General features: G+C 51.2%; 2 protein-coding genes across 4 annotated transcripts; one reads left to right on the plus strand and one right to left on the minus strand.

Annotated features, from left to right (window-relative positions):
* The first annotated feature begins 147 nt into the window (after positions 1-147).
* ESCO2 (establishment of sister chromatid cohesion N-acetyltransferase 2) lies at positions 148-13,611 on the plus strand. The gene is made up of 11 exons (XM_072036619.1): positions 148-234; positions 2,081-2,143; positions 3,681-4,611; positions 6,183-6,270; positions 8,186-8,246; positions 9,236-9,359; positions 10,345-10,476; positions 10,747-10,836; positions 11,416-11,559; positions 11,804-11,985; positions 12,933-13,611. The coding sequence occupies exons 1-11, from the start codon at positions 224-226 to the stop codon at positions 13,069-13,071; spliced, it is 1,965 nt and encodes a 654-aa protein (XP_071892720.1). The 5' UTR covers positions 148-223; the 3' UTR covers positions 13,072-13,611.
* Positions 13,612-13,920: 309 nt separating this feature from the next.
* PBK (PDZ binding kinase) lies at positions 13,921-21,079 on the minus strand. Of its 3 annotated transcripts, none has more exons than XM_072036620.1 (8): positions 20,942-21,079; positions 19,842-19,903; positions 18,696-18,786; positions 18,417-18,559; positions 16,916-17,085; positions 16,141-16,270; positions 15,139-15,315; positions 13,921-14,403 (listed from the first exon to the last, which is right to left on the minus strand). In XM_072036620.1, exons 2-8 carry the CDS (start codon positions 19,885-19,887, stop codon positions 14,198-14,200), a joined length of 963 nt encoding a protein of 320 aa, XP_071892721.1. In that variant the 5' UTR covers positions 19,888-19,903; positions 20,942-21,079; the 3' UTR covers positions 13,921-14,197. The 3 variants fall into 3 exon arrangements, with proteins under 3 accessions (XP_071892721.1, XP_071892722.1, XP_071892723.1); XM_072036621.1 differs by lacking the exon at positions 20,942-21,079 and adding an exon at positions 20,728-20,738 and having other exon boundaries at positions 19,842-19,905; XM_072036622.1 differs by lacking the exon at positions 20,942-21,079 and adding an exon at positions 20,071-20,080 and having other exon boundaries at positions 19,842-19,905.
* Between the last annotated feature and the right edge of the window lie 539 nt (positions 21,080-21,618).

The following is a 21,618-nucleotide window of genomic DNA, read 5'->3' on the forward strand; positions in this document are numbered from 1 at the left end:
CCGGAGGCGGCCCTGCGCTCGCAAGGCACGCTGGGAGTTGGAGTCTCCCTCAGGTTATCAGGCGAGCTCTGCTTCCTGATTGGCCGGACGGCGAGCGGGGCGGGTTCAGAGAGCCTCTCGACCAATAGCGACGCGAGGCGGGATGAGTGACAAGGAGATGGGCCAATGGGGAGGGGGGGCCGGGCGGGCGGGAGAAGCGGCGCGGGTTTGAGGCGCGGGAGCGATGGCGGCGGGGTGAGGGGGGGGGGAGGGGGTCGGGGTGGGGATTTGGGGTCGGGGTTTGGGGTCTGGGATCGGGGCTTTTCGGGGTCTGGGGCCAGGGTTTGGGGCTGGGTTTGGGATTTGGGGGCTGGGTTTGGGGTTTGGGGCCTGAGGTGTGGGGTCTGGGGCCTGGGCCTGGGGTTTAGGGGCTGGGTTTGGGGTCTGGGAGTTGGGTCTGGGGTCTAGGAGCTGGGTTTAAGGTTTGGGGGCTGGGAAGTGGGGTCTGGGGTTGGGGTTTGGGGTCTGGGATCGTGGCTCTGGGGGTCTGGGGTTATGGGTCTGGGGTCTAGGAGCTGGGTTTAGGATCATAGGTCTGGGGTGTAGGACCTGGGTCTGGGGTTTGGGGTGTAGGACCTTGGTTTAAGGTTTGGAGTCTGGGAACTGGGGTCTAAGATCTGGGTTTGGGGTCTGGGGTTTAGGGTCTAGGATTATGGGTCTGGAGGTCTAGGAACTGGGTCTAGGAGCTGGGTTTAGGATCATAGGTCTGGGGTGTAGGACCTGGGTCTGGGGTTTGGGGTCTAGGGTCATGGCTCTAGGAACTGGTTTGGGGGTCTGGGAACTGGTTTTGGGGTCTAGGAGCTGGGTCTAGGATCATGGGTCTTGGTCTTGAGGACTAGGATCATGGGTCTGGGGTGTAGGACCTGGGTCTGGGGTCTGGGGTGTAGGACCTGGGTTTAAGGTTTGGGGTCTGGGAACTGGGGTGTAAGATCTGGGTTTGGGGTTTAGGGTCTAGGATCGTGGGTCTGGAGAGCTGGGGTTTGGGGGTCTGGGGTTATGGGTCTGGGGTCTAGGATCTGGGTTTGGGGTCTGGGAACTGGGTCTAGGAGCTGGGTCTGGGGTCTAGGAGCTGGGTTTAGGATCATAGGTCTGGGGTGTAGGACCTGGGTCTGGGGTTTGGGGTTTAGGATCATGGCTTTGGGAACTGGTTTTGGGGTTTAGGAGCTGGGTCTGGGATCATGGGTCTTGGGTTGAGGACTAGGATCATGGGTCTGGGGTGTGGGGTCTGCGTCTGGGGTTTGGGGTCTGGGTTCTAGGGGACTGGGTTTGGGATCATAGGTGTGGAGTCTAGGGTCTGGGTCTGGCGTTTGGGGTGTAGGACCTGGGTTTAAGGTTTGGGGTGTGGGAACTGGGGTCTGGGATCTGGGTTTGGGGTTTAGGGTCTAGGATCGTGGGTCTGGGAGTCTTTGTTTTGGGGTCTAGGATCTGGATTTGGGGTCTGGGAAGTGGGTCTAGGATATGGGTCTGGGGTCTAGGAGCTGGGTTTAGGATCATAGGTGTAGGACCTGGGTCTGGGATCTAGGATCATGTGTCTAGGGTCTGGGATCATGGGTCTGGGGTCTGGGAGCTGGGTTTGGGGTCTAGGACCTGGCTGTAGGAACTGGGGTCTGGGATTTGGGATCGTGGGTCTGGGGTCTAGGGTCTGGGTCTAGGGTCATAGGTTTGGGGTCTGGGATCATGGGTCTCGGGTCAGGGAATTGGGGTCTAGGATCATAGATCTGGGGTATAGGGTCTGGGTCTGGGGTTTAGGATCACGGGGCTGGGGTTGGGGTCTTGGTCTAGGGTCTGGGTCTGGTTTTGGGGTCTGCTCTGGGTCTGGATCCTGGGTCTGGGGTCTAGGAACCCTGCTGGGTTCCCTCTGGGCAGGGAAACCCCAAAACCCTGCCCTGAGGTGCTGTAGGGTTTCACCCTCCCCAGGACATCGGGACGGGACGGAGCTCACGCCCCTCCTCCCCCCCAGCCTCCCCTTTCCCTTCCAAATTACCAATTTGTTCCTTTTTTAACCCAAAATCTCTCTCACCCCACTAAAATCGTCTTCTAGGCGCCCCGGCGGAGCCATGGCCACGCGCACCCCGCAGAAAAGGAGCCGCAGCCCCCCTGACAGGTCCGTTAACCCCTCCTAAATCTTTATTTTGCTTTTAAAATCGATTTAATGTTTTATTTTAAAAATAAAGGAGCCACATTCCACCTGATAGGTGTGTTTAACCCCTCCTAAATCTTTAATTTTCCTCTTAAAATCAACCTAATCCTTTATTTTTTTTAAAAAAAGGAGCCACAGCCCCAATGACAGGTACGTTAACCCTTCCTAAATCTTTAATTTTCCTAATAAAAACAAATTATAGTTTTATTTTAAAAATAAAGGAGCTGCAGCCCCCCTGACAGGTGTGTTTAACCCCTCCTAAATCTTTATTTTCCTTTTAAAATCAATTAAATGTTTTATTTTTAAAAGCAAAGGAGCCACATTCCCCCTGATAAGTGTGTTTAACTCCCCCTAAATCTTCTATTTTCCTCATAAAATCAACCTAATGCTTGATTTTTTTTAAAAAAGGAGCCACAGCCCCACTGACAGGTGTGTTAACCCCTCCTAAATCTTTAATTTTCCTAATAAAAACAAATTATAGTTTTATTTTAAGAATAAAGGAGCTGCAACCCCCCTGACAGGTGTGTTATCCCCTCCTAAACCTTTTATTTTCCTCATAAAATCAATTTACAATTTTATTTTATTTTATAAAGGAGCCACATTCCCCCTGATAGGTGTGTTTAACCCCTCCCAAATCTTTAATTTTCCTCTTAAAATTAACCTAATGCTTTATTTTTTTTAAAAAAAAAAAGGAGCCATGGCCCCACCGACAGGTCCTTTAACCCCTCCTAAATCTTTAATTTTCCTAATAAAATCAAATTATAGTTTTATTTTATTTTATAAAGGAGCCACATTCCCCCTGATAGGTGTGTTTAACCCCTCCTAAATCTTTAATTTTCCTAATAAAAACAAATTCTAGTTTTATTTTAAAAATAAAGGAGCCGCAGCGTCCCTGACAGGTGTGTTTAACCCCTCCTAAATCCTCATTTTCCTCTTAAAATCGATTTAATGTTTTATTTTATAAACAAAGGAGCCGCAGCCCCACTGACAGGTCCGTTAACCCCTCCTAAACCTTTTATTTTCCTAATAAAATCAATTTACAATTTTATTTTATTTTATAAAGGAGCCACAGCCCCCCTGATAAGTGTGTTTAACGCCTGCTAAATATTTTATTTTCCTAATAAAACCACAATTTAATGCTTTTTTTTAAAAAACAAAAGAGCCACAGCCCCCCTGCCAGGTCCTTTAACCCCTCCTAAATCTTTAATTTTCCTCAAAAAACCAACCCAACTCTTTATTTTAGAACCAAACTAGCGTTTTCTGCCCGAGGGGTGAGTTAGATCCCCCCAAAAACCCTCCGAATTTTTTCATACAAAGCTGAAAATTAAAGAAAAAAAAAAAAGCTGAGGTGGAGGGAGGAGGGAGGATGCAAGTATTTTTTATGGGCACTTGCTGGTACAGCAGCTCGTCTGGGCGAAACTTAAAGAGTTATTTGAGGGAAATAAGATCTGAAAAGCTCGGAATTGTACCCAAAATGTTTGCTTTTCGCTTCTTTTCGCAGCCCAGCCTCTGCTTTTGAGACCCCGGTGAGGAGAGGGCCGCTGGGCTTCCTCGCCGGGCTTTCTCCGCGCAAGAAGTGCCGGAGGCACTGGTGTGCGTCCCAAATCCAGTGGTCGCCGGGCTCTGGTGATGAGCGGAAGGAAAACGAGGTCGTTCCCAAAAAACCGGCGCCCTCCAGGAGGCTGGATGTGTCCCCCCTGCGGGTTCCCAAATCGGAATCGTCCCCGAAATCCTCCCGCCAGCCCCTGGTGCCCGTGGTGTCTTTCTACAGCAAGGAGAAGCGGTACCTCACCCTGCTGGAGAGGAAGCAGCTGGGGGGGAAGCTGAATTTTGGGGAGGGGAAGGGGGCTGGAAGCGGCAGGAGCACGAACCTCAACGGGAAAACGAGCGCCAGGGTTGCTCCGAGCACCAAACACGGCAAAAACGCCCCAAAAAACCACCCCAAAGCAGCGAAGAAGGTGAAGGCGGCCCCCCCGGCTCCGAAAATCGGCGTGGAGAAGGAAAACCTGGTGAAAAAAAAGATGGATTCGCCCTTCCGAGTGCTCAGCCTGACGGTGAAGCCGGCCTTGAAGCTGCAAGGGGGGGCGGCGTTTTTTTCCGCCGGGAAGAGGTCGCGCTCCAAAAAAAACCCCGGAGAACCCAAATCTCCCCAAATCCCCCCCGGGGCTGCGGAAAGAAGCGGGAGGACCCCAGCGGGGGCAGCTCCTTCGGCTCCTCCAAGCGAAAATCCTAAAGTGGGGGGGTCCCAGAACGGGATTGCTGAGCCTCAGGAGGAAAACGAGGAGCCCGGAGAGGATTTGAGGCACGGAAAGGAAGGAAAAAATGCAGAAAGTGGAGGAAAAATGTCCCTGCAGGGCACGGGGGGCACCCCTGCTGCCCCTTCGCGCCCCCAAAAATCTCCTGCTGCAGGTGACGGCGACGCAGAGAAGGTGGTAGGTGGCAGAGGGATGCGTCCTGGTGATTTGGGCTGAGCCAGCTTGGTTAGGAACGTCAGAGGGTCCTGAAAAAGGAAGGGCAGCTCCCCAGCACCACGTTTTTACAAAAAAAAACACATTTTCTGGTTCTCTAGGGCTTTTTTTTTAGGGCTGGGTGCCGTAATCGGGAGGCGCCAGCCACCTCGGGCTGCTCCCCGGCTGTTTTCTCCCCCAAGGTTTGTTATTTGGAGGAGGGTTGGTTAGCTCAGGGTGTGGACCTTGCTTTTTTTTTTGTTTTTAGGTGTGACAGGTAAGGGTGGCACAGAAATGCCCCAAAACAGAGCTCAGAGCAGGTCCCCAGACGATTTTGTGACACCTTTAAGCGTTTTTCTCACCAAATTCTGGCCTCAAAGCCACGTGGGAGCAAAAAGGGCAGCGGGGTGCAGGGAAACCTGCACGGGCTGAGCTTGGCCTTGATCTGGTTTCACGTTCTGCTGGAGGCAGCTGCTTCGCCCGCTGACTGCCCCAAGGCTGGGAAAAAAAAACATGAAAAGAGCAGAGTTTAAGGCAAAAATCAGCTTGGGAAACTTTGATTTTAGTGGAATTTACGTGGGAGGCTTCCAGAGTTTGTTTCTTTCGAAAGAAACAAAAAAAAAACACAAATCCCTCAGCTTCAGACATCTCTGGTTTTAAAGAATCACCGGGATTGTTAAAGCACCAAACGCTTTATTTCCTTTAATTGTAATTTAATTGTAATTTAATTGTCTAATTCTTAAATTACACAATCGTGCCCTGATCATTTCGGGTGTCAGCCTCGAGGGATGGCAGAGAAAGAGGTAAGAAAGAGCCAACATTTTAGGGCTGCCTGGACAAGGTGGGCTTCCTCAAACACTTACAGAAAACAAAATAAAAAATAATAATAATGAGAGCAATGACACGAGAGAGTGAAAATAACTAAATAAAGGGAAATCCTTCAGGATGTTGGCTGACAAGCCGGGGAGCTGCTACCAAGAAGTGATTTTTCCATTAATTTTAGAATTCCTCCCTTCCTTTTCCTTTTTTTTTGGGTGGATTTGTCCCTTCAGACCTAAAACTTTTATTCTGGAGCTGCTTAAACTGCGCATTTTAAGGCTATATGGGAGGGAGGGAGCTTTTCCCTTTAGAAAGGAAATCCCTTGGTTAATTTAAATAAAAATCCTACAAATTTTGAAGGAAAGGCAGCCCTTAATTTGGATGGAAGGTGCAATAGTGTTTGCTAGGGTGCATGAGGTGTTAAAACAGCGCTCGTGTTCCCTGCTCAGGTCACAATCAGGATGCAGACAGGTGAGCGTGGCTTTAATTAGGCACCTAAATTAAATTAACTCTTAAAAAATCCTTAATATATAGGGGATGTTCTCGGAATTAAGCCTGAGGTAAGGAAGGAACCGTGGTGAAAAATAGCCAGGTGTCAACAGACGACAAAAAAAGCTGGAATTTTAATTCCTTTTTGCACCTCGGCAGGGGTGCTCGAACTGCAGGGGGTTCTGTAGCTGCTCCCCGAGAGCTGGGAGGTTTTTTTTTGACCCTAATAAAATTGTTTTAATTCACAGGGTGCTGAGGAAATCGGCGCTGCCCCAGCCCAGGAGCCGGCTGATGTGATTCCTCCGAGCCCATCTCCGCACAAAGGGGACAGGGAAGGTGAGTCGCACCCCACCTCCCTCGGCTTCTGGATATTTGCTGGAGGGAAACGAGGTGGAAGAGGCTTTTTAAGGTCTTTTCGCATCCCCCGAGAGCAGCTTGGCTGAGTTCCCAGGCTGTGCTCCAGGTTTGTGTCCCAAAAAGCTGGGCAGAAGCGACCAAATCTGTGCTCGTGGCGAGCAGACGTAAATTGGGTTTTGTCCTGGTACCCAGCCTGGCCTTCCTCTTCACCTTACTGCTCAGCAAAACCCAGTTTTTCCCCTATTGCCTTCTTCTTGGACTAAATTACCCCAATTCTTCCACTTTTCCTTTAAAACCTTGATTCTCAGGCATCCAACATCGTTTTTTTGCTTCCTCCACGCTGAGCCCTGTCCCTCCTGGCCAGGCTCCCCCACTTCTTCCCCTCCTCCTCATCTCACTCTGTTTTTTCCCAACCATTTCGTTTTTTCCCAACCCTTTCCAGCGTAGGAATCCTTTTAAAATCAATCTCTCCCACCTCCTTATCTGCCATCTACAGGGCCGTTATCATCTGTTATCTATTCCTGGTGGTGGCCCGGGGAGCTCCACCCTGCATTTCTTGTCTTGGCGGTGAATTTTTGACGCTAATTATTGGACCAGGACATTTTTGGCCCTGTCAGCTCTCCCCGTTTTTCTTCTAGCAGGTTTATCTATGCCAAATTTCCCCCGTTAATACAAGGAAATTGTCAGGAATTAGAAATGAATCGCGAGGCTTTCGTTCCTCCCTTGGGAACGCCAAGGCTATAAAAGGAAAATGTGTTGCTTGTGGGTTTTATTTTGTAAGGCAAAACAAGCCACTGGCCTCCACCTCCTGCCTCACGTTCCAAGCACGCCCTAACGTGTGCCAGGAAGCTTACAGAAATGTACAATTTCTGTGCTTTGCTCCCAATTTCCTGCTTTTTTTCCCTTTTCCCATTGTCAAAGTTACCTTTTCCAGCCCCGATAGCCTTGGGTCACCCCTGCTGGAGCCAAGTTTTTCTCTCGCCCCGCTCCTTGCACATCTGGACTCAATCTCTCGAGGAAGCTGCCAGCACTCCTGAGCTTATCCCTTTATTTTTTCCCCTCTTTACACTTGCTCCACACGGGATCTTGTTTGATTTTGGAGCTGCGGGCTCTGTTTTCCTGCTGCTCTTCATTTCTGTGCCCCCTCTCTGTGTCCCGAGGCTCCTCGCGCTCTGCTGCTGGCCACGATTCTGGCTTTGCTCCCCACTTTTCTTTGCAAGGCTCCCTTTCTGCTTCCTCCACCTGTTATTTGTCTGCTGGGGCCCTTCCCAAGAAGCATCTTGGCCCTCGAAGCTCCTGCATTTCTAGGAAATTTGGGGCTTTTTGTTATTTATCGCTGCCTTCTTCCTGAATCCTTTCCACTTCTGCTGTTAACAAGAGACGTTTTTATTGCGTCCTGAGCCTAGAAAGAACTGCTTCATCCTCACAGCCCGGGTTTTGGAGGCTTTCAGCTCCACTTTCCAGCTTAGGCACTTTTTTAGGTTCCTGTGATTACCGAGAAGTCTCTGTCTGTTAGCAAATCCAGTCAGAAATGAGAGCAGAGAGCAGTCGAGCCCTTTGCCTTAGCCGAAATAAGGGAAAATTAAAAACCTGGGCTTGATTAACTCTGTTAATAGCCAGAGGAGCACGACCACAGCAGCAACTTCTGATTGCAAACGTCAGGGGAAAGCTCAGGATGCCCTGATCAGTGCCGTGAAGGTGAGGACGTGCGGGCACCACTCCTGAATAAAACTTTAATGTACTCCAACAGCTTCCTGGCAATCCCAAAATCTCCTGTCTGCAGAGTTCAGATCCGTGTCACTCCGAAGCCTCGCTGGGGCTTGGATTCCTCTTTCCATGCCTCGACGTGTGCTAAAGATGAGCGCAGCACAATAATTTCACTTCTCTTTTCCAGCTTCGTCTTCAAATGCAGAGGTCTACCCCATATTCAGCGCTCTCCCTGCAGGCAAGAAAAGGTACGTTCATCTTCGTCCCAGAAGTTGTTAATTTTCTTCCCAGACGAGCCATATCTGCATAAAAAAAAATAGTTTTTATACGTTTCCATACAAATACACATTTTTACACACACACGCACTCAGAACAGGAGCTTGGCTTTCTGTCTCCGTGCACTGAGATAAGAGAAATCAGCCTGGTGAGGTCTGGGAGTTGTTTTTTTTCTTGTTTTTTTGTTGTTTTGCTTAAGGGAAGGCCAAACAACGAATGGTGCGCTGGGTTTCGGTGGCTGCTAGCCTGAGAATAAGGAAATACACGTTTGTTTGCTCGCCGTGGTACATTTAACTTGTGATTTTGCTGTGGTTTTGAGCTGATAGGCTTCACTTTTGGAACTATAAAGGAAATAAAGGTTTTCTTTTAACTATCGTTAATAAATAAAAATAATTAGATAGATAAAAAAATAGTTAAAATCATTAGAAAAATCCCTCTCCCCTATCGAATCAACTTCTTGATAGGTTTTGTTCGTAAGGGAAACACCCTGAGCCTGCTTTGTTGTGACCATACAAAAACCAACAACAAAAACCTTCAAAATTCCTTCTAAACGAGCCAAAAGAAACCTTCCAAAGCTCGCTGCTACCGCAGGGCTGTGCCACGGAGAGGTGTTGGAAGCGAGCTCCGATTGCAATATTTGCTTTCCGAATTCCTCCCGTGGGTCAGGGGGAGCGCTGACAGATTTTCCTGTTTAAAATTGCTCGAGAAATGCCTCGATCCACGCAGAAGCCGAAAGGTAAGGTTAGAAAAAACAAAATTCTTGACAATTTTAACCAGTGCTCGTTCCCTGTAGCTCAAACCCACATCACGAACTGGTGAATTCCTGTAAATCCTCCGTGTCTGGGTCACCAGCCCGGGGAAAAACGCGTCTCAGCCTCGCTCCAGCCCGCTCCCCTCAAAGGTTTTTCCCAAAATGCTGCCGAAAGCTGCAGGGCTGACACCTCTCTGGGTTGATTTTCAGGACGCAGCCTGCTCTGGACGATCTGAGCTCTCCCTTCGGATCCAGCCCCCCTGCCAAAGCAGCTCACGGCCTGCAGAAGAGCAAGAGGGCGAAGGAATCGAGCTCCTGGGACCAGATGATCATCGTAAGGGCACGGTTTTGTGGTGGTGGTGCTGAGGGGGGGCTTTCCCTGGCACTGTTCTGCAAAAGTGAAAGCGTTTAATAAGGAAAAATCCATCAGATTTGGAAGAGCTGGTGATAAATAACACTGATATATTATCGCAGTGCTATTTTTCCCCACTTTTTCCCCATTTTCCTTTTCCTTTACACCCTACCCCTACGCGTTCCCCCCTACCCGCCCCCAGGGGCTGACACTTAGCGTGATTTGGGTGAAGAACTGAGCGCTGCAGCCAGAAATATTTAACAAAAACTCCTCCAGGAGGCAGGCAGAAGCAGGAACCCTCTTGCCCCAGGTGGGTCCCTGCCTATTTTTCACCCTGCCCGAGTGGATCCAGCCCACGGCAGAGGACGGTGGCAGAATTGGGACCGACAGAGGGGACACCCTCAGGACACAGGGGATGGATGGGGACACCCAAAAGGGGACACGGAGAAGGGAAAAGAGCTGCTGCAGGAGCTCGCATGCAGGGAAATAAACCAAATCCTTAAAAATCGAGGCTTTGGTGCACGTCAGTGCTGAACAACCTGCTGCTGCACTGCCGCCCGGTTCCTTTTCTCCCCCTCCCTGCACTCAGAGCTGTGAAAATGTTGCTGCTTTGTTTTCTTTTTTTTTTTTAAGAGAACTGGCAGAAAATTCTGCATGGTTTGCCTTTGTTTTCGCGGTGTTGTTTTACGTCGTTGGCGCAGAGTTTCGCCCCTCCATCTGCTCCGGGGCTCGTTCCAAATACCGCGTTCCTTGTACCCTGCGAGTGATTTTACGCTCTGTAGCCCTGAAAGTTCTGCAAACAAGCAAAAAGCTGCGCTCCTCTCCCTGCATTCCCACCAAACCAAACACTCCAGCCTTGATTTTTGTTGCCGCAACCCCCTTCCTCCCCTCGTTCCTTCGCCCGAGCGTGGTTTTGAACCCGAGCCCGCGGGACCCACGCTTTATCCACCTCCCTTTTTTCCCCCAGGACGCCGGGCAGAAGCATTTTGGGGCCGTGGGCTGCAAGTCGTGCGGGATGATCTACACGGCTGGCAACCCCGAGGACGAAGCCCAGCACATCCAGCACCACGAGAGGTTCCTGGAGGCGCTGCGCTACGTGGTAAGGGCCGGGGTGGGGCAGCGAGGCAGCCGCAGGCAAATATTTTGTCGTATTTTGTCATATTTTGTCATATTTTGTCACCCGAGAGCGAGCTGAGCGTGAGAGCTCCGTGCAGCTCCAGCAAAAAGGTCGGCTGGCTGCGAGCTGGCTTTGTTCCTGCACGCTGAGGTGGCTCAGCTTACGGCTGAATCACTTCCCCTCTCGCCAAACCGCTAACTCCGTGTTTTATTTTGTTTGTTTTTTTCTTTTTTTCCCCTCTCTCTGCCACAGGGCTGGAAGAAAGAGCGGGTTGTGGCGGAGTTCTGGGATGGGAAAATCGTCCTGATCCTTCCAGCTGACCCGAAATACGCCGTCAAGAAGGTGCGAGGGCTTTTTGTTTTGGGGCTTGTGCTGCGGGGGAGTTCTGGCTGCGCTCCCCGGCGCACGAGCAGACATCCCCTGGAAATTCATGGGGCTCGGCGGGGTCACAGCAGCTCTGGCGTGAGTGATTTGGGGTGCTGAGGATGCACATCCCACCCCTGCCCCAATGTTTTGTCCCTAAATAACCAGCACAAGCTGGGCTCTTCAGTCCTTGAGCGCTCTGCAAGGGGGAGATGCGAGCGAGAGCCCCCTCTTGGTGCAGGCAGAGGGAACGGCTGCTGCCAGGGGGCTCTTGGTAAATGGGGAAGTGTTTTTATTTAAAAACAGCACCCAAAAAGCCCGCTTGGGGCTGTCTGAAAAACAACAGAGCTGCCAGGCTGGCTGCAGTGAGTGCTGGCATCACGGGATTTCAAAATTTCAAAAAAAAAAAAAAAAGTTGCAAAACATTTTGTGGCTGCTTCGTGGAGCCTGACCTTGAGCGAGCACGGGATTTTTGGAGGGAAGTGAGCCCTTTTTGGAGGGGTTTTTGTGCTGAGCTGAGGAACTGTGTGACCTGACGCTTCTCTCGCTTCTCCTCAGGCTGAAGACGTGCGAGAAATCGTGGATAACGAGCTGGGATTTAAGCAAGTGGCGCTGAGCTGCCCAGCCAAGACCAAGACGTACCTGTTCGTGTCCAACGAGAAGATGATTGTGGGGTGCCTCGTGGCTGAGTCAATCAAACAGGTGTGATTTAGGAATTAATTGGGAAGGGGGAAAAACTGCGGGCTCAATACACTGGAAATCCTCTTCTTGCACAGGAGAGGGAAAAATAAAACGAAGGAAAACCTCGTGCTGGTATCCATGAGAGATATTTGCACAGAGCAAGCTTCCACCTGACCCCGCTTTGGGTTTTTTGCCCTGTGAAACCCCCTTGTGGGGTCCCAGGGGCTGGAAGCAGCATCTCCACTCTTCTCCTTATCCCCTGCAGGCGTTTCGGGTGCTGGCCGAGCCGGTGGCCTCGCAGAGCCCGGGGCAGGACCCGCTGCAGCAGCACCGTGCTTGGCGCTGCTCCACGCGCCCCGAGCCCGCCGTCTGCGGCGTCAGCAGGATTTGGGTGCTGGGGCTGGCCCGCAGGAAGGGCGTCGCGCGCCGCATGCTGGACGTGGTCAGGTATTTGGAGGATCCCAGCGGGTAGGGGGGGGGATATTTTCGGGGAGGGAATGGGGATCGTGGCACGCAGCGCTCGGAGGCAACGTGCTGAAGTTTCTCCTATTACCGAGCACCTCTGAGATCCCCTCGTCCTGATACGGGGTTATCAGGTGGGTTGAAACCTGGGGTTATCGGGTTTATTCGTGTAGCTAAATATTGGTGGTGTAAATAAGGTGAATTTGAAGCCTGGCACGAGTGTTGGCCAAGCTAACGGCGGAACACACAGCTCCACGGGCTGCGTTTTCCAAGAGAAAGCGTGCTGGAAGAGGTTTTTACTGATGGAGCAAACACTTCAAGTTTCTCCGAGCAGGAAATTTGGAGCTTTTCAAGGGTGTTTGGCTCTGCTCAAGCACCAGGAGGGCGTCCCCCATCCGTTCGAACCCTGCCTCGAGGTTGTGCTTGGTGGCTGTCCTTGAGCCTGTCGTAATATTTATCTAGATAATTTTTATCTCACCATAATATTTAGATAATATTTAGATAATATTTATCTCACGAGCTTGTAGTAATGTTTATCTGGTAATATCTGCTCACTTTATATCTAAATATGCATCTAAAATGTAACATACACGTAGATTTATAAATATATAACCAGATCCTGTTATATCTGGAGCTCAATATTCAGAAAATTGATCAGCCAGGGCTGTTTCTCCTGCCTCCAGAGCCGCCAGTGTACGTCCTCAGGCACGGTGATGCTTTCTGTCTGTGCTTAAAATTCCTTTTTTTTTTTTTGGACTAACCTTAAAACGCCTCCTGGTTCCTGCAGCTGGAATCCAGGAGGGCAAACGGCGTCCTCAAAGCCTTCCTCTCTGGTGTGAGAGCCAGGCTTAAGGAGCGACAGCTTCTTAAGGGTAATTATCGGGGTTAAATCAAGGAGCAGCGGGGGCTGACGGCTCTCTCCTTCCTTCCAGGAGCACCTTCATGTACGGCAGCTACCTGAGCACGGAGGAAATCGCCTTCTCCGACCCCACGCCCGACGGGAAGCTGTTTGCCACCAGGTACTGCGGGACGCCCAGCTTCCTCGTCTACAACTTCGTGCACAGCAACTGAGCCGCCTGGAAATCACACATCGAGGGGGGGGGAAGCCAGCTGAGCTAATTCCTTGGTTTTTAAAAGTAATGTCTTGGTGCTGGAACCTGGCTGAACGCTGCTTTCCTGCTGCCTTCCACCTCTTCGAAGGCTTCGCTGTTCGTACAGAGCTGCGTTGGGGTTGGGACCTTGCTGTGAAACCGAGCAGAAGCTCGCTCGGCTGGCAGATAATTCTTCTGAAAGTTAAAAATTTATCGCAAGTAACTTAATTCCCTTTCAGAGTTTTAATATAAAGAGGGCTGCTTCCTCCCCGAGGTGTTCAACCCCCAGCTCTGCACCCGCGCGTGTGTGAGCAGCTCGGGAGCGGAGCTCGGTGTGCACTGTGCTTGGAAATCAATCCTGAGCGTGCAGGAGATGAATGTGAAGGGCTGGGCTGGGTGTAAATAGTTGGCTCGGGGCAGGATCTCTCTCAGCCTCTGCTGTGTAAGGTCTGGAACCTTCCCAGCGTGGTTTAGGGGGAGCTACCTACCCCTGCCTGCTCAATAAATTGTGTGAAACGCTGCTGCTTGGGCTCCTTTCTGTGCACGGAGGAGAAAGGGAAACCAAAAAGCTCTTCTCGTTAAAGGAGGTGGCTAAAACAGCAGCCAGAGGCTGCCTACGGGACCGGGAGCAGCTCTTTTAGCCCTTTCCTAACCCCAAATCCAGGTCCTAGCAGGTCTTTTCTGACTGGGAGCAGCTCTTTTAGCCCTTTCCTAACCCCAAATCCAGGAGCCTGCAGCCCCTGGTGCTGAGCTGCTCCCTGGGGGTGCTGCCCACCCGCACCCCTTTCCCTTCGGATTTTTTTTTTAAAAAAAGCACTAATTACACAAATTAGAGAACAAATTCTTTTCAACGTCTGCCACGAACATCAACCAGAGACGGGGATAAGTTAAACACAACCAGGGGAGGGTTTTAAACAGCTCAGGGGCACTTCAGGAAGACCTGGGGGGGCATTGCACGGAGCGCATCGAGGGCACATCCTTAAACCTAAAAATGGCTAAAAAGGGCTATTTCTGAACAGATTTAGGCTCTGCAAGGAGCAGATTTTACAACCTAGGAGGGTAACACAGCTTCGGGAACGGCCTCGCTGGCTCAGGAGCCGGGGTTGTCACTCCGGGGGCAGGCTGGCTTCCAGAGCTGCCACGATGTGAGCGGCCGAGGGGCGTTTCTGCGGCTCCTCGCTGGTGCAGATGGAGAAGAGCTCGATCATGCGCTGGTAGGAAGGGTCCAGCTCCTCCATGTTCAGGGCCGGCCGCGTCCCCAGCGCCGCGTAGTACGCCTCCTCGTCGAAATCGTCTTCGTCAAAGGACTCGTCTGGAAAAAGAGGGGGACACCCTGGGCTCCGGCAGCCCTCAGAGCCCGATTTTCTCCTCGTTCTTTAAGGGTTTTTGATGTTAAAGCTGTGCCCGTCTTGTTTCTCCCAGCAGGGCAAAAAAACAGGAGCTGGTTTTGGCTTCTCTGTCGCAGCAGGCTCGGCTGCCTCGCTCAAATCCCTGCCCCCAAATTCCAGCAGGAGGTCACTGCGTGGCTTCCTGGCCCCTTTTCTGCATCTTTTTAACAGCACAGCCACGGCGGGGCATCGCTCCTACACTCCTGGAGGCACAGCCCTGAGGCTCGGGGACGTTTTTTAAACCCACCCCCAGAGCAGGGAGCCAGGCTGATGGGAATTTGAGGAGCAGCTGAGTTTCAAGGAGCTCTCCATCTGTGCCGAAGCTCTCACAAAGCTCTGGTTTGCGGTGATTAATTACTGTCACTTATCAGCTTCTCATTTAGAGTTACAAAGCCAAACAGGGGCAGGCAGGGCGCTCGTTTTCCTTTTTTCCACCTCAAAAATCACCCAAGAACAGCTCAGATGGATTCAGGCTGTCTATGGTTTTGTGGGATTTTTGGGGTGGCGCAGACAAAAACATTTGTGAGGTTTTTATACGGCATCCAGGGCAGACCCAGCACCTTGGTGGTGCTGAGATGGACCCGAAAAACCCAATCCTATTCAGGGAGAAACTTCCAAAAAGGCTTTTTTTCCCCCCAGAAAATGCAACAGCCACCAACCTTCGTCGTCGGTGCCGCCTCCCAGGTTGAGGTGAGGCACGGCCAAGGTCATCATCTCCCAGAGGGTCAGCCCGAAGGCGAAGATGTCGGCTTTGTCGGTGATCACTCCCTCGTCCTGCAGAGCCTCTTTGGGTTTCCAGGGCTCGGTGCCGATGTAGGAGCCCTGGGGGTCGCTCACTGCAAGGAACCCGACACATTTGGGGGGTAAGGACAAAGCCACCGGGGTCCCTCCGCCTCCACCCCCGTGGTTCTGCTTTGTTTGCTTCTAATTCTGATCAAATTCCGATCAAATTCGCTCCTTGCAAAAGGGAACGGCTCCCAAAACCCAAAGGGAACGGCTCCCAAAACCCAAAGGGAACGGCTCCCAAAACCCAAAGGGAACGGCTCCCAAAACCCAAAGGGAACGGCTCCCAAAAACAAAAGGGGACGGCTCCCAAAAAACAAAAGGGGACGTCTCCCAAAAAACAAAAGGGGAACGGCTCCCAAAAAACAAAGGGAGGAGCCCCCAAAAACCAAAGGGGACGGCTCCCAAAAACCCAAAGGGGAACGGCTCCCGAAAGCCCAAAAGGGGACGGCTCCCCAAAACCCAAAGGGAACGGCTCCCAAAAAACAAAAGGGAACGGCTCCCAAAAACCCAAAGGGGACGGCTCCCAAAAACCCAAAGGGGACGGCTCCCAAAAACCCAAAGGGGAACGGCTCCTAAAAAACAAAGGGAACGTCTCCCAAAAACCCAAAGGGAACGGCTCCCAAAAAACCCAAAGGGGAACGGCTCCCAAAAAACCCAAAGGGAGCTGCTCCCAAAAACCAAAGGGCGCAGCTCCCAAAACCCCAAAGGGGACGGCTCCCAAAAAACAAAAGGGGACGGCTCCCAAAAAACAAAAGGGGACGGCTCCCAAAAAACAAAAGGGAACAGATCCGGACCTCCTGGAGAGCTCCCGCACCCCCTTCTCCAGGGATCGGGGAGTCCCCGAGCATTTGGGTGCCCCCAAAATCCCCCCCTACCCGTCATGTTCTCATCCAGGGGCAGGGAGACCCCCACGTCGCAGATCTTGACGGCCTCGAAGTCGCCTTTCACCACCACGTTGGAGGATTTGATGTCCCCGTGGAGCAGCTTCTTGTCGTTGTGAAGATACTGGGGAGGGGGGGACACGGAGAAAAGCAATTAAAGCCCCCCCGCGGGGACCCGTAACCACCGAGGAGCCAGCGGGGTTAGAGAACCAAGCACCAAATCCGTCGTTTTTCACGTTAAAATTTCGGGGATGGGTTAACGCCCGCCTGCAGGGCGCGGGGGGGCTGCTCCGCTCTGATTTTGTTTTTTTTTTAGCGCGGGGGGGGTGCTTCACTCTGATTTTGGGGTTTTTTAGCGCGGGGGGGCTGCTTCACTCTGGTTTTGGGGTTTTTTAGAGCAAAACTGGGAGAATTGTTTTGGGAATAAACCCTTGGAAGCAGCCACCGGCTTATTCCAGGAGCTCAGAGCTGCGCCTGCAGCAGCACCAAATTCCCTGCCCCAAATTTCCTCCCAGCACCCCAAAAATCCCCGCGGAGCTTTAGGAGCAGCTCTCGGAACCGTGCCGTGGTTCAGACCCACCCCCGATGCTCAAAACCCTAAAAAAAAATCACTTTTTCCCCCAACTCCCAGCCCTCAAAATCACCTTTTTCAGCCCGGGAGAGGCGCAAAAACGGCACCGAGCATCCCCCAACCTTGTAGGACCCCTCGCAGCACCCTCTCACCCCCCCCACAATTTGGGGTTTTGGTTTCCCCGACCCCATAACCCACCTTCAGCCCCCTGGCCATGCTCAGGGCCACCTTGCCGATGGTGGCGGCGGGGAAGGGGCCGAGGCGGGCGGCGTTCCTCTCCTCGATCAGGTCGCTGAGGGATTTTTCGCCCCCGTACTCCATGGCCAGGCACATGCTGCCGTCGTTGGCCTCGGTGAAGGCGCGGTAACCTTAAAAAAATAATAAAAAAATCACTTTTTAGGCAAAAGGAGCTGGCACCGGTGTTTTTAGGGGCTGGGGGCTGGCACGGATTCACCCCAAGGGGTCCCGGTGGTTTTGGGGGGTGGTTCCTGGAGAGGTGACCCCGCCAGGTGGGGGGATGAGCCCCAGATTTTGGGCACGGAGCAAGGGGAGCGCCCCTAAAAAGCCCCCAGCTCTGCTTTGCGCCCCCCAAAAGGGTACGGGGGGGGGTTCCCTGATCATCAAGGGACAGAGAATCAGGAAAAAAGGGGAATTTGTTGTTTTCTTTTTTTTTTTTTTTTATTTGGGGGGGTGACACCTGCAGCTGGTGTCAGGGAGGGAATAGGGGATGCTTGGGAACGCAGGGGCACGGTGGCGTTTGCAGAAATCTCAACCTGGGAATATTTCAATGTTTTTTTTAAGGAAAAAAAAAGGAAAAAAGGAAAAAAGGAAAAAAGGAAAAAAGGAAAAAAGGAAAAAAGGAAAAAAGGAAAAAAGGAAAAAAGGAAAAAAGGAAAAAAGGAAAAAAGGAAAAAAGGAAAAAAGGAAAAAAGGAAAAAAGGAAAAAAGGAAAAAAGGAAAAAAGGAAAAAAGGAAAAGGAAAAAGGGAAAAAGGGAAAAAGGGAAAAAGGGAAAAAGGGAAAAAGGGAAAAGGAAAAAAGGAAAAAAGGAAAAAAGGAAAAAGGAAAAAGGAAAAAAGGAAAAAAAAATAAAAAAGAAAAGGAAAAATGAAAATAAAAAAGAAAGGGAAAAGGAAAAAGGAAAAAGGAAAAAAAATAAAAAGAAAAGGAAAAGGGAAAAAGGGAAATAAAAAAGAAAGGGAAAAAGGGAAATAAAAAAGAAAGGGAAAAAGGGAAAAAGGGAAATAAAAAAGAAAGGGAAAAAGGGGAAAAAAAAGGAAAAAAGGAAAAGTGTTTTTTTTTTTAAAGCTGGAAAGGTCAAGATTTTGTGTGTTTGCAAATTCCTGCCAGAAGCCAGGCGGCGTTTTGGGGCGGCACAGAGGAACGAATGCCAAACGGAGCGGGGAGATAAGAGGAGAGATAAGAGGGGAGATAAGAGCCTGGAGCGGCTCCTCCAAACACTCCTGGCCCTGAAACACCTCCCCGGAGCCTATTTGGGAAAATTTTGGGGGGACACAACCCGATCCCACACCCTTCCTGACCCCACATCCCTAATTCCACGCCTCGAGGGCATCGCCTCGCTGCTGCTCCTCCCCGCGGCACCCAAAAAGAAGCAAAACCCCAAATTTACCGAAATTTCCCCAAATTTCCCCAAATCAGGGGTTATTTAGCGCTCCGAATTTAATAGGGGGGGGGCTCACCCACGATGTTCGGGTGCTGGAGGCCCTTTAGGATTTTGGCCTCGTCGTTCAGCCGCTGCTGGTAGAGGCTCTGCTGCGTCCGGCTGCATTTGGGGTTGATTTTCTTCACGGCCCAAGGGGAGCGGGATAAACCCCGCGGGGACCTAAATGGGGAAAAAAATGTGATTTTGGGTCAGAAATGGGAGTTTGGGTCACGATTTAGATTTATGGGATTTGGGTAAAAGGGGGTCTGGGAGTGCGGAGGGTTTGGGGTTTGGGGTCCCCCTCCTGGCCCCGTACCTCTTCATCAGGTAGACGTTGACCCCGGTGCCGTAGCCGAGCTTCTGCATGAAGGGGGAGGCCGGGATGGTGACGGACGCTGCGCACGGCTCTGGGAAAAGGTAAAAAAAACAGAAAAATCACCCAAAAAAATCACTCAGAAAAAAAAATCACCAAAAAAAAAATCACCAAAAAAAAAATCACCCCAAAAAAATCACCCCAAAAAAATCACCCCAAAAAAATCACCCCAAAAAAAATTGCAAAAAAAAGATCACAAAAAAAAACCACAAAAAAAATCACACACAAAAACAAAACACAAAAATCACAAAGTCACAAAAAAAAAACCAAACAAAAATCACACACACAAAAAGAACAAAAAAAATCACAAAAAAACACAAAAAAATCACAAAAAAAATCACACAAAAAAATCACAAAAAATCACAAAAAAAACAACCAAAAACAAAAAAAACCCAGAAAAAAAAAAAAAAAAAAAAAAACAAGAAAAAACACAAAAAATCACAAAAAAAAACAAAAAAGACAAAGAAAACACACACACATATAAAAAAAAGAAAAATCACAAAATAATAAAAAAATCACACAAAAAAATAAAAAAAAAACACAGAACAAACAAAAAATCACAAAAAACAAAAATCACAAAATAACCAAAAACAGAAAAAATCACCCAAAAAATCACAAAAAAAAACAAACAAAAAAGACAAAAAAAAGACAAAAAAAGCCAAAAAAAAAGATAAAAAAGACAAAAAAAAAGCCAAAAAAAGCCAAAAAAAAAAGATAAAAAAGCCAAAAAAAGACAAAAAAAAAGACAAAAAAAAGACAAAAAAAAGACAGACAAAAAAAAGACAAAAAAAGAGACAAAAAAAAAGACAAAACACACATATAAAAAAAAGAAAAATCACCCAAAAAATCACCCACAACAAAAATAAACAAGCCCGCAGGTGAGCAGGCACTGAGGAGGGGACAGCAGATGGCAGCACCTCTACTCAGTGCTTACACCTGGGTGTAACTCATCAACCAGCCTGGGCATCCTCAGTGCTTACACCTGGGTGTAACTCACCAACCAGCCCGAGCATCCTCAGTGCTTACACCTGGGTGTAACTCACCAACCAGCCTGAGCATCCTCAGTGCTTACACCTGGGTGTAACTCACCAGGCTTCTCCTTCTGCTCCACGTTTTGGGACTTGAGGGCTTCCATGGCTGCAAGCTGAGCCCTACAACGGGGAGTAGAGGGTTTACTACACGGCCACCAGCAGCCCCCCGGGGAGAGCACCGAGGAGCTCCCCCCCCCCGGGGGCTGGGCTCAGCCCCTAAACAGCACTGCTGCTACTCCAAGGGCCCTCTACTACCACTTGGACCGCTACTACCACTTTGCCCCTTACTACTCCTCAGGTCCCTAACTACTACTATTCTGCAGGCCCCCTACTACTCTGGGGGCTCCCTACTACTACTACTACTCTGCAAGCCTCCTCCTCCTACTCCACAGCCCCCTACTACTACACACCCCCTTACTACTTTGTAGCCCCCCTATACTACTCCACACCCCGCCTACTACTACTACTTGGGCCCCCTATTACTACACGCCCTGCTACTACTGCAGAGCCCCCCACTACTACTACTCCGCAGTCCCTCACTACTACACACCCTGCTACTACTCTGCAGCCCCCCCACTACTACTCCTTGGGCTTGCTACTACTCCACACCCCCCTACTGCTACTACTCAGCCCCCCTACTACTCCACACCCCCTTACTACAAGTCCTCGGGCCCCCTACTACTCCACACCCCACTACTACTCCACATCCCCCCTACTACTACTCCACATCCCCCCTACTACTACACACCCTGCTACTACTCCACAGCCACCCACTACTACTCAGACCCCTACTACTACAACTCCACAGCCCCCTATTACTACTCCTTGGGCCTGTTACTACTCCACACCCCCCTACTGCTACTACTCAGTCCCCCTACTACTCCACACCCCCTTACTACAACTCCTCGGGCCCCCTCCTCCTATTACTACTCCGTAGCCCCCCACTACTCCTCGATCCCCTACTACTACACGCCCAGTTACTCCTCCCCAGCCCCCTTACTACTACTACTACTCAGTCCCCTACTCCTCCTCCTCCTCCCCAGCCCCCTTACTACAACTCCTCGGGCCCCTACTACCCCTCCCTCTCCTCCTCCTCCTCCCCCCGCTGCTACTACTCACCCCCCTCCTCCTCCTATCCCCCCCTCCTCCTACTCCTACCTCTACTCCTCGTAGTAGCCCCCCCCCAGGCGCTGCCGTTGCCGTTTGAATGCTGCGCGCGCGGGAGCCCCGCCCCCTACGGCGGCCGCGGGCGGCCAAAAAGCTGCGGGAGGCGGAGCGGGGGTGGGCGGGGCCTGGGGGGGGCCCTGGGGGTCCCTGGGGCGGGCTCTGGGGGGTCCCCAAGAGCTGTGGGGGGGGGCTCTGGGGTGCACCAGGGGCCCCAATGCCCTGGGGGGGGGCTGTGTGGGGTCCTCAAGGCCCTGGGGGGGTCTCCAGGGGGTCTCTAAGCCCTAGGGGGGGGTCTCTATGGGGTCCCCAAATCCCTGGGGGGGTCTCTATGGGGTCCCCAAGCCCCTGGGGGGGGTCTCCATGGGGTCCCCAAATCCCTGGGGGGGGTCTCCAGGGGGTCCCCAAGTCCCTATGGGGGTCTCTATGGGGTCTCCAAGTCCTTGGGGAGGGGTCTCTGTGGGGTCCCCAAATCCCTGGGGGGGGGTCTCTGAGCCCCCCAGCCCCTGGAGGTGTCGGGGTCCGGCTGTGGGGTGCCCCGCCCTGCTGCAGCCCCCCCAAACCCCACAACCAGCCCTCCCATCCCATTGGGACCCCCCCCCCCAAATACCCCGAGGCAGGGGCGAGGAGCCACGGGGGGGGCTCCCCCCCCGCACCCCAAAAGCTTCGAA

The sequence above is a fragment of the Anas platyrhynchos genome, chromosome 3 (assembly GCF_047663525.1).
Source record: "Anas platyrhynchos isolate ZD024472 breed Pekin duck chromosome 3, IASCAAS_PekinDuck_T2T, whole genome shotgun sequence".
Taxonomy (NCBI): domain Eukaryota; kingdom Metazoa; phylum Chordata; class Aves; order Anseriformes; family Anatidae; genus Anas; species Anas platyrhynchos.

Coding starts and splice junctions, on each gene's coding strand:
- ESCO2 (XM_072036619.1), top strand. Junction 9,360..10,344: donor CCTGGGACCAGATGATCATC/GTAAGGGCACGG, acceptor TTTTTCCCCCAG/GACGCCGGGCAGAAGCATTT. Junction 10,477..10,746: donor TGGAGGCGCTGCGCTACGTG/GTAAGGGCCGGG, acceptor TCTCTGCCACAG/GGCTGGAAGAAAGAGCGGGT.
- PBK (XM_072036620.1), bottom strand. CDS start 19,887: ATGGAAGCCCTCAAGTCCCAAAACGTGGAGCAGAAGGAGAAGCCTG. Junction 18,787..19,841: donor GGAGCAGAAGGAGAAGCCTG/GTGAGTTACACC, acceptor ACCTTTTCCCAG/AGCCGTGCGCAGCGTCCGTC. Junction 16,271..16,915: donor GCATGGCCAGGGGGCTGAAG/GTGGGTTATGGG, acceptor CCCCCTCCCCAG/TATCTTCACAACGACAAGAA.